The 12,095-nt window shown below is 37.6% G+C and overlaps 1 protein-coding gene across 1 annotated transcript in view; it reads right to left on the bottom strand.

Moving 5' to 3' along the window:
* Nucleotides 1-11,647, bottom strand: part of LOC120429588 (serine-enriched protein) — a 38,321-nt gene extending 26,674 nt beyond the window's left edge. Inside the window, exons 1-3 of the mRNA XM_039594625.2 lie at nucleotides 11,036-11,647; nucleotides 10,610-10,766; nucleotides 10,295-10,460 (exon numbers count right to left, since the gene is read on the bottom strand). Coding sequence (XP_039450559.1) covers nucleotides 10,295-10,460; nucleotides 10,610-10,766; nucleotides 11,036-11,253 — 541 coding nt within the window. The 5' untranslated portion in view covers nucleotides 11,254-11,647. The remainder of the gene's footprint in view (nucleotides 1-10,294; nucleotides 10,461-10,609; nucleotides 10,767-11,035) is intronic.
* Between the last annotated feature and the right edge of the window lie 448 nt (nucleotides 11,648-12,095).

The following is a 12,095-nucleotide window of genomic DNA, read 5'->3' as shown; positions in this document are numbered from 1 at the left end:
CGAGGCCTCTAATCTTGCCTAGAAGCAGAATCATTCCGGCGTCGCCGAAATTCTCAAGGTCCCAGCAAAATGTACTGGGATAAATCATAGCACACTAAGAAAGCTGTCTCGATCAGAGGACGCCACATGTCAATCAGCCACCGCGTGGCAGGAGGGTATCTGGAAATTGGAGATTAAAATGATATTTGACTTTTATAAAGTGTTTTTGCACAAATATCTGACTAAATAAAATGTTTTAACATTGACAGAACCACTTTAAAGCCAAAATTGGAGACACCCCTCCTTCCACGTGGTGGCTGATTGACATGTGGCGTCCTCTGATCGAGGCAGCCTTCTTAGTGTGCTTTGATTTATCCCAGTACATTTTGCTGGGACCATGAGAATTTCGGCGACGCCGGAATGATTCTGCTTCTAGGCAAGATTAGAGGCCTCGGATCATCTTGCACCCTTCAGAGGAATTGTTTCCCAGAACATCCCCTTGGACCCCATGGTATGCAAAAGTCGTTAAATTTCAACGACAGACTTGTACAGAGCAATGTACCCAATTGCTCAAGTTTTACGGGTTAATTCCCATTTAAACTTATTCCTGCTCAAGGCAAGCCAATTTTCAACCAAATGGGCTGAAATTTGGGCTGTAGGCCCCATTTTGAGTACTCTTTCGGGCAATCTCATATACTTTTTGATTTGAGCAATTTTATTTTTTTTGACCCGGGCTACAGTCCATATCTGTCGAGTACAGCATACGGTGTGGTTCACAAAATATCAAATACAGAAAACACAACACTAAGGCTATACATATGGACTGGCGGGATGGAAGCACGTGGACACCTCCCCCCATTTTAAGCAAATTAGTTTAAAGTTCAAAAAATTCTAGCCTGATATCTGAAAATGTCGTATGAACACTTTAAATGCTGTTTTGACGGTCTCGGTACCAATGAGCCCATGTCAGAAACTATTTTTATCGGATTACTTGGAAAATTGTACGTACCGTCAACAAGGGTGACATTGGGTCATACAAAAATAATGAAATGTCTTCAATTTCACCCCTGATGACGGTAATGTATCAAAATATGGTTTAGCGAAAAAAAAAGAAATCAAGAGAAAATGACGAAAATGGGGGAAAAAAAATATTTCAATTACAAATCTAACGATGATTCGCATGATGGACATCCGGATACCTTTTTCGTCAAAATATCTTAGATCCGACTACAAAAAAGAGTATAATGAACACTTGAGTGCTCGTAACTTTGGTAAGGTTATCAGATCTTCAAGCTTTAGCTTTCTAAAAATGTATAACATGACGATTTTTTCTACAAAAAGGGTGGTATCGCAATCTTTTGGACTTAAGTCGAAATCGTTATTTTAGCATGACTTTTGAAGTACTTATATAAACTTGCTGATATTGAATAGAGACTTATAGGCCCCAAAACGGATCGAATAAGACCAAAACGGTCAAAATCGGTCAAGGCCGTCCAGCGATGATCGAGTGACACTTTTGATACACACCGACACGCGCAGATATTTGCCCAGAATCAGATTCTGAGTCGTTTTGTATACGTGAAGGTAAGTCTAGAAGGTTTCAAGTGATTTATAGCCATTCCTCATTGAGGTGCGTAAGGCAAACATGACTTTTGAACGTCAACTGTGTTTCACGACTGAGTATTATGCTTCTACGCATTTCTGTATTTCTACCACGGACGTAGCAACGATTAACCTTGGCATTTCGTGCGACATTTTGTTATTAATTATTGGAACAGTTCACCTTATTTGCATCAGTTTGTGAAAACGCAATACAATGTATTGCAACAGTTCACTTCTTGTGTATACAATAGAAAAAAGCTAATCTTCAGTTGTCATACCAAATGCTAAATATGGCATCCTATAATAGGAAGATGATGGTGATTGTAGCATAGAGCATCTGCGTTAGAGCTTGCAGGACTTGCGGCTATGATGCCGAACCATTGTAACAAGTCGATGCTTGTGTGCTCTCTTATACTAACTGACATTTTGGTAGTTACGAGAAAATCGATTTTTTAACTTTGAATTTCTGTTTCTGGGAAACTATTCGACAAAAACGTTACTTAATCCACCTTAAGGTGATTGGTGCCTTCCTCGTATTCATGTTGTATTTTAGGTTGTATTTACAAATTAATTTAAGAGTTTTTTTTTTTCATTTATTTTTTATAATTATTGATTTTGCTTGAACAGCAATTTTCAATTATTTTTTTTACCAACTCTCCAAAATAAAGGAGAAAAGTCTCATGAGTTATAAAAAAAATAATTAAAAAGTTCGTGTAAATCTTTGTCGAGACAAAATGATGCAGCAACATAATCAATACAGATTTTTTCCAGAAGAGACGCAGACACTGCTTAAGCAATGTGGCAACCGGGCGATACGCATGCAAGGGGGTGTGGCTGCCAATCCCCCGCGTGGACCAAAATCCCTACGCATGCTGCGCGACTCTCGCGCGTAAGCAAAAAGATCCGGCCTTTGAGGTTATGCAAAAATCACCCTTTTATGCAGCTACAAAAAAACTTTTTCTTGGCATAACTTTAAAAGTACTTCATTAAACAGAATAAAATTTAATAGGGTCTTAGGGGACCCCAAAACGAACAGAATAAGGCGGATCCGGCCAAAATCGGTTCAGCCAGTTCTGAGATAATCGTGTGGAAAAAAACATGTCTACACACATCCCCACAGACATTTGTTCAGAATTTGATTCTGAGTCGATAGGTATACGTGAAGGTATATCTAAAAGTCGTATTTAAGAAGTTCATTTTTCGAGTGATTTTATAGCCTTGCCTCAGTGAGGTGAGGAAGGCAAAAATTGTCCTAATAATTTTAAAGTATGCTCCTGACATAACTTAATAATATGGTAAAATATGAAAACTTTTGAAATGCAAAAAAAATTTGACAGAGAAATTACGAAAAAAAATCATGCTTGCAATTAGCACAAGTGTGTCTTGAACAGTGATTTGTATGAGTTAGCACAAACGTGCACAGGGCGAATTTTGCAGTTGAGCTAAAATGCTTCTTCGATGGCAGAGTCGTGTATACTTCCAACCTGGCACTTGGTACAAAAGTGCGCAGAGTCATTTTATTTTAAAAATAGTAGTTATTTGTTGTTTCAATGTTTTTGCGTAGTAACTTTGAATTTTTGCTAGTTAAGTAACATTTTTCTCAACAATACTTTTTTAATAGACTTGTTTATCATTAAATTTATTGTGAAAATTGCAGTTTTTGAGAGCAACTACCGTTAAAACTTGAATTTTATGAAGAAAAACTTAGTGAAGTGTGATGTTTCATAAATATAAGTATGATAATCCATGAAATAGCTTCAATAAGACCAACTATGACGAAAACCGAATAGTTCTACGCTTACAAACAGAAGAAAATGATTTTGTAAAAACTTTGATCTAGTTTATTTTATTTCCATCATGTCATACGACCTTTTCAGAAATGCAAGATATCCAGGACACAAACCATAGAACTGTTATGGTAGATTGCAGTTAGAACAAGTGTGTCTCTTGCCAAGGGTTTCCAGAAGCGTTTATTACTTGCCAGTCTGCCAATTAATTACTCAAATTACTGGTCCAAAATGATTAATTACATAAATTACTTAATTACTTTTGACTGCGATAAAAAAAATAATATTAAATAAATTTAAGAATATATTTCTACGATTTTTAACTTAATTATTTATTAAAAGCTCATTCGATAGCATTTTTAAAAATAAAACTTAATAAAATAAATTAAAAACACTCTTTATCAAGCGAAAGACAGACAATTTTTTTTGTTCAAAGTCTTAAATTATGCTTTTTATTTTATTTTTGTACCAATCTGGATATTGTGAATTTTGCATATATTTTTTATTGAAAATAGCAGAATATTTCACTAACGTAAAGTTTACATATTGAAAATCGTTTCCGAGCTATAGGCGATCAACGTCAAAATTGCCCCCCATTAGAAACGAAGTTGACTTTATAGCTGTCGGCCACCTTTGCAAGTACCAACCACTAGTGTCTTCATTTTTATCTACAAGGACTTCGCCGCCCTGGGCTCCTAAGTGTTTGAGTACGGCACGGAGCGACGGCGCCGGATACCCATATTTACACAAAGAATTTTAGTACGCCCGCCGCGGGATTCGAGCCAGCAACCTCTGGATTGTAAGTCCAGTGCGCGGTCCAATTGATCAACACGGGCGGGACATTAGAGGGCGCTGAAACTTGGGGTGAAGTTTCATAATATTCTACAGCGAGTAAACTTTATTTCATTATAAAATTGACATAAGTATTCAATTATACCATTCACAGGTAAAAAATAAGTAGCTCAATTGATATGAACAATTTGTTTTATGGCCAATTTAACCTGTCTATTATCTGATACGAAATTCCATTATGTTTCACGCTTCAATCAACCAAACCCTTATTAATCATTTGCAAAAAAGATTATTTAAGTTGACTGACGTTTTTTGAAGTCATGTTAAGGCACCCTCCCCCTTTTTCAAAGTCGGCCTGAATATTCAGGGGGCAAGAAAAATATTTTTCCGGAAAATTTCAAAATTTTAATGAAAATTAAAGTTTAATTAATTGAAAACCAGTTAGGATGCATTTTCCTGCGTTTATCATCATACATATTTAGCATGTTTGAACTCCTTTGAAAACATTTTGAATTTTCATAAAATACCAATGTACAATCCGACGAAAAATTTTTTTTTCGTCGATACCTCGATATGTGAAAACTAATGATTGGAAAGCAACTGGGTGCGTGTAAAATGCATTTTAAAATACTTTTTTCATCCAAATGTTGAATCCTAGGCTTGTAATTTCATTTTTTTATTTTTTGACCCCCCCCCCCCCCCCCATTGAATTTGGTCAGAGCCGAGAGACATAAACTTCAAAAAATATTTGCAACGGCCTTATCATAAAAGCAAAAATTGAAAAGCGTAGCTTTAAAACAAATTGCAGGCTTATTTTTCCTTAATATTTTAAATTATCTTTTTAACCGCAAAATAAATTTTTACTGTACTGTTTTACTTAAATATATGAAAAAAATATTAAATTATTTAATTTTAAAAAGGAACAACTTTTTGTATTCACATTAATGCATTCTGCTAAAACTCTCAACCAAACCACAACTTTAAATTGTTTTCAGTTTATTGCAAGTCGAATGCCATCAAAATATTGAAGTTTTTTGAAAAAAGGCCCCCTAATTTTCGTGCCAAACATATACTTTGAAAAATATTTGCAGTTGAAAACTGTGAAATTCATCAAAATAACGTTAAGTTTTACATTATTTTTTGAACATTGGTTTGACATAATTTTGTTTTTTTTTTCTCAAGCTTATTTAAAAAATCCGTTACCAAAAATATGGATAATGTAAAATATGACATTTACATTGGATTTAATTTCTGCATCTGAATATTAGTCAACTGTAGTCACTGAATTTGATTTTTAACATTGAAACATTTGTCTCAGAAATATTTGGAATTTTTGCAGGAAAATAGCTCAACTCTTAAAAAAAGAGATATTACGGGACTGTAAATTTCTGAAGACTATGAAAAAATATTTAAATAAACTTATTTTTATTTTTATTGATTTTTAAATGGCTATCACTTGAAAACTTTGCTTTTATCAATGATAATTAAGTACATTTTGGTTTAAATATTTGATCCACATAAACTTCAAATAATTTTGACTGCCTATTAGAAGGTAAAGCATAAAAAATTAATCAGTTCTAATGTTAATCTTGCAAAAAGTTTCATATTTCTACAATTGTTTAATAAAAATTAATAGATTTTGGATTCACAAAACATTTTTCACTAAGTAATATATCATGGCGTTGACTTTTGTTGTTAATCAGCTTAACAAATAAACATGTTTAAAATAAATTTTAAGAAAGTTTTAGGAGAGAACTTTGGTGAATAAGAACCAGTCTTTTTTTAATCTTTGTCTTTTTTTTTTAATCTTCGTGTGACACTATTATTTGAAATAAAAAAATACTGTTATAAAAGATTATGTATAAAAGTCAAAAAGTTTTGTTGAAGAAGCACAATTAAAAAAAATTACTTTAATTATTCGAAAATTACTATAATTACCAATTTATTACTTTAAATTACTCTAATTACCATGAATTACTAAGTAATTAATGAATTACCTAATTACCAGCTTAAAATCAAAGTAATTATTAATTACTTGCCAGTCTGAGGCCTTGCTGGAAACCCTTGTCTCTTGCAATGGATTCTTAGTTTGTATCGAATAGAACAAAAGTGCTCCAAAAAAATCAATACTTAGAATTTGTACATGGACGACCCCTACAGTTGTGCTAAGTGTGCACTACTACGTGAATGATGTTGTTACGTGTTTTTTTTTGGTTTGGACGATCCCTGCAGTTTTGCTAAGTTTGCACAACTTCTTGTTTGAGTTGGATATTTGGGTTAGGCTAAGTGTGAGATTGGTTAGTGGATGTTATTGTTACGTAGTTTTTTGTATTGGATGATCCCTGCAGTTGTGCTAAATGTGCACAACTTCTTGAAGGGTGTTTGAGGTGTATATTTGGGTTAGGTTAAGTGTGCCATTGGTTAGTGGATGTTGTTGTTACGTAGTTTTTTTTGTTTGGACGACCCCTGCAATTGTGCTAAGTGTGCACAACAAGAGTTCCCAAATGAACCGGTTAGGCTAGGTTCATCTATTGGTTCGGCTTAAACCTCCCTTTGTGGTTCAATCCTGGTTCAGTGAACCATGAACCATTCGTTACACCGTGACATTCGTACGTTTCAACGTAAAATTCGTTACACCGCATCATTCGTTACACCGTAACATTCGTTACACCGAAACATTTGTTACACCGCAACATTCGTTACACCGCAACATTCGTTACACCGCAACATTCGTTACATCGTAAAATTCGTTACACCGTAACATTCGTTACACCGCAACATACGTTTCACCGTAAAATAAGTTTCACCGTAAAATTAGTTACACCGTAACATTCGTTACACCGTAACATTCGTTACACCGTAACATTTGTTACACCGTAACATACGTTACACCGTAACATTTGTTACACCGTAACATTCGTTACACCGTAACATTTGTTACACCGTAACATTCGTTACACCGTAACATTTGTTACACCGTAACATTCGTTACACCGTAACATTAGTTACACCGTAACATTCGTTACACCGTAACATTCGTTACACCGTAACATTCGTTACACCGCATCATTCGTTACACTGTAACATTCGTTACACCGTAACATTCTTTACACCGCATCATTCGTTACACCGCATCATTCGTTACACTGTAACATTCGTTATACCGTAACATTCGTTACACCGTAACATTCGTTACACCGTAACATTCCTTACACCGCATCATTCGTTACACCGCATCATTCGTTACACTGTAACATTCGTTACACCGTAACATTCGTTACACCGTAACATTCGTTACACCGTAACATTCGTTACACCGTAACATTCGTTACACCGTAACATTCGTTACACCGTAACATTCGTTACACCGTAACATTCGTTACACCGTAACATTCGTTACACCGTAACATTCGTTACACCGTAACATTCGTTACACCGTAACATTCGTTACACCGTAACATTCGTTACACCGTAACATTCGTTACACCGTAACATTCGTTACACCGTAACATTCGTTACACCGTAACATTCGTTACACCGTAACATTCGTTACACCGCAACATTCGTTACACCGTAACATTCGTTACACCGTAACATTCGTTACACCGTAACATTCGTTACACCGTAACATTCGTTACACCGTAACATTCGTTACACCGTAACATTCGTTACACCGTAACATTCGTTACACCGTAACATTTGTTACACCGTAACATTCGTTACACCGTAACATTTGTTACACCGTAACATTCGTTACACCATAAAATTAAAACATTTTTTAAGTCGTTGTGCACACTCAGCCTAACTCACTTAGCACAACTTCAGGGGTTGCCCAATCCAAAAAAACTACGTAACAACATCATCCACTAACTAATCTCACACTTAGCCTATCCCAAATATCCAATTTAAAACATTTTTTAAATCGTTGTGCACACATAGCACAACTGCAGGGGTCGTCCATTAAAAAAAAAAACTACGTAACAATAACATCCACTAATTAATCTCACACTTTGCCTAACCCAAATATCCAATTTAAAACATTTTTAAGTCGTTGTGCACACTTAAAACAACTGCAGGGGTCGTCCAATCCAAAAACTACGTAACAATAACATCCACCTACCAATGTCACACTTAGCTTAACTCAGGGGTCATCCAATTTAAAAAAACTCTGCCACTAAATAATTATTTGACGCACTTCGTCTAACTTACAACTTCTTCACGTATCCAAATGTGCACACTTGTGCTAATTGCCTTCCAAAATAGTGCTCCATAATATTGCTCAAACTAGTAAGGACACCTGGCAATTTACCATAATATTATAGTGCAATCGTATTTTTATGGATTTGCGTGTTTTCAAAAGGTCAAGCCATGATGAAAAATAAGAGAGCACATCCATGAGGCGTTCGAAAATGTCAGTTAGTACAAATGGTTGCAGGGCGATATCTCCGCGTAGGAAACGAATTTTTCAGATCTCTTAAAAGCGTTTTGTAGGGAATTTAATTAGCTAAAAGATGTCATCATTAACTCATTTTGGCCCAAAAGTCAGTTAGTACATCAGAGCACAGAGGCATCGAAGTATGTACCGTACATACCTTTTACGTACTAAGAGAGAGATAGATGAGTGAAAATCGAGTTAAATTCAAACGTTTTTTTGCCCAAAATGACATGCAACCCATAAGTATTTTGTTCAATGGATTTCATTTAAATTGGAACTCTTTTATCAACAGTCAATCGTAGTTTCATTACACTTCAGTCCACGTTTAATCAGAAAATCAGAAACATTCGTAGAATGGGGTAAGCGTGGCTGAATGGTTACGCTGTTCGCTTTGTAAGCGGAAGGTTCTGGGTTCGATTCCCATCTGCCCCTATCGAGAAATTATGGAAAGAAGGAATAATTCTGAACACTTGAATATGAACGAAAAATTCATTAGCTCGCGGCGGGGTTCGATCCCCCGTCCTTTGGGTCAGCAGACAAAAATGCTAACCACCAGACCATCGAGGCTTAGTTGTCTAGAAGGATTAAGAATGCTATAAGAATCCAAGAAACTTGATTGGAATCTGTGTGAACCTAAGAACAGGAAAATGCAATATTGAATGCAAGTTGAATTCAAGGACACTGGTTTCAACACGACCAGAATTCACCACAAAAAGCTTGGTGAACCGAATTGGAAAGCTTCCAAAAATGAATCCAAGAACATACGAAGAATTAAGGACTATAAATAGATTTGACCGGCCGCATCACTTACCACGGTGAATCCTAGCTTCACACCCATCTTACTAACACCCTCAAACCTCACGTGATACTTTGTCGAAGACGCAGCTGATTTAGCGGTCTTCATCACTCAAGTATCGGACTAAAATTCCTATCCACTTCCCCCGTGTCTTACCACTGGTCGTGGCCGGCGCTGTGATTGGCTAGCATGATAGGGACATTTGAAAGTTGCGAAGTGGTGATGATTGGTTCCTACTCTTCATCTGTGGTCCACGGAGCAATTCTTGGAGGTCCTGGTCAATAACAGAGTAGCATCTACGGGTAGACACCAATGCTATGCTATGCTAAAATCAGAAACATTCGTAGAATTGGTTTCGATCGTTCCCGCATTGTCTACGTGTACGGTAGCGCAGGCAATCTCGCTTCTCACCGACTGCAGCTCATCCCGTCTCACTGGTGCATCTCGCGATCCACACGGCGGCGGCCGCTGTGTGCGTGTGCTGGACCAGCTGATCGATGGACACCAATACGCGGAACGGACTGGCCGGCCCGGCCAATGATTAGAATAATTAAATAATAATTGTGCGAACCCCAAAGCTGAACAGCAGCGAAAACTAGCTGGCCAAGAGGCCGATTTTTAATCTGTATTTTGTGTGCCTAATATATGTAGTTTTGTAGTTTTAATAAATGTGTTTAGTGTAGCTGAGTGTTTTATGTGAAACTGTGTGTACGTGTTGTTATTTGGACCCCGGAATTCCCCCCAAAAACCCCACCAAACGGACGGAACAGCCCAGGACAAAAAGGCGCCCCCAACAATCCGGACAACCCCGATCCAACCCCCCTGAGCTATCGTCGACCGGTAAGGACCAACCCAACACGCATTGTACCGTGAATACTTCCAAAAAGTGTGCAATTCACTTACCAGAAGCCTTATCCTGAATTTCCATAACGGCAGCCAAAAACGTACAAGCATTCGCAACCGACATCGTCGTTCTGACGTGCTCCTCGCAGGCAATTTTCAACTCTTCCACGCCCAAATCCTGCGCCAGGGTCATCATTTCAAACACCTTCGAATCTTGCAGCATGATCTAAAAATGTTGATAAGTTAGTTCAGTAGTGAATTTTAAAGTGCTTTACGGTTCATGTCTTTCTCTAATCAATCGTGTTTAGCAGTAACACCCACCCTAAGCTTAAGTTTTTTGGGCAAAGACACAAACCGTTCTGGTCCGATTCATACCTTTGCAGTGTACACGTAGAGGATAAACTGCCGAAATATGTCCGCTTCGATGTGTGGCAGTCGAATCGGTGAGGGAGCGCCCGGGGCAGATGGCAACACCGAACAACCCGGAATGCGACAGATCTCACCGCGTTTTGTGTTTTGGAACGATTTGCATCTAAAATAATTTTGTTAGTTTTGAATATAAATACCGTCAACTGGGGTGAATTGGGACACATGGGGCGAATTGGGACAGCAGTTTTAACCATGTTAGAGCACAATATTTTGATTTTTCTGATTGGTTTCGGATAGAACAGACTCAGACCAACAAAATGTGTACATCCATTTCCAAATTTGAAACCTTTAAGTGCTCTAAACACTGCTGTCCCTATTCAGACTGTAGTCCCGATTCACCCCAGATGACGGTATGCTTAAACTCAATCCAACCTAGCCATCAAGATGATACGGTGCGCAAAAATGCGCTCCTCGGAGGTCCCGAGGATAAACACCACGTCCGCGGTGTCCTGATCCTCGGACAGCTTTTGCAGATCGTCGAGCAGCTGGGGCAGCCCGGCCAGCACCTTGTCACAGATCACGGACTGCGCACGGCTTCCCATCGCACCCTCGCTCGTGGTATCGCTGTGATAGCTGATTTCGTATTTCATTCAAACTAGCTTTGCGAGCTTTTTTCTCAAGAGGAAAAATCGATCGCGATCGCGAAAGTTTACTTCTAGCTCTTCAACGTGCAAATGTAAACAAACAAACGATCGATGGGTCACGTTTTCGCGATTTGTTTTGAAAACACACCTTACACAAAACGACACTCAAACAAACGAGCGGAAAACGTAAACAACATGTGCTTTTGTACCACTACCACACGTGCAGCCGCGATCGCAACTTCCTTGCGCAAATATTGGTGCCAGGTGAAGGCAACTCTTTCTCAACACTCACACCGCGAGCCAACGATCAACGAACGAAAATAATGATCTTCAAATCGAGTTGCCCAAAATTTAGAAAACTTCAATTCATCCAAAATCGTTTCAATCGATCGATATTCTTGTAGATTTTTATCACAAACACTAAACCTCATCACAATGCACAAAAAAACACTAATTTAAGGCACTTTTGATCACGAATAACCATCAAACAAGCCAAAAATCTGAAGAGCTAAGCCCACTTGTACGCAACCATGGCAACTGGCAGCAGAGATCAGAACCGGCTCAGTCACCTTTCTTCGATCCTCTCTTGCTTTGGGATGTCTTTCTGACACTTACACATCAACATCACCTGCAAGAAATACCTGTCGGAATGGTCGGTTGTTTGTGGCGTTTTATGTTTTGATCTGGTATTTTATGGAAATAGGGTATGGTTATCAAGTTTTGACACGTTCTAATTTTTGTTTAAGAATTAAATATACATTAGAGTTTTTTACACCAAAGCTTGTTAAGTTTAAGACTGATGATAAGCCGAAATCTGCAAGCAAAAAGTGTTAACAAAAACATAGTTT

This window comes from Culex pipiens, chromosome 2 (genome assembly GCF_016801865.2).
Source record: "Culex pipiens pallens isolate TS chromosome 2, TS_CPP_V2, whole genome shotgun sequence".
NCBI lineage: Eukaryota > Metazoa > Arthropoda > Insecta > Diptera > Culicidae > Culex > Culex pipiens.
The sequence above is the reverse complement of the archived record's forward strand: the minus strand, read 5'-3'. Positions and strand labels throughout refer to the sequence as shown.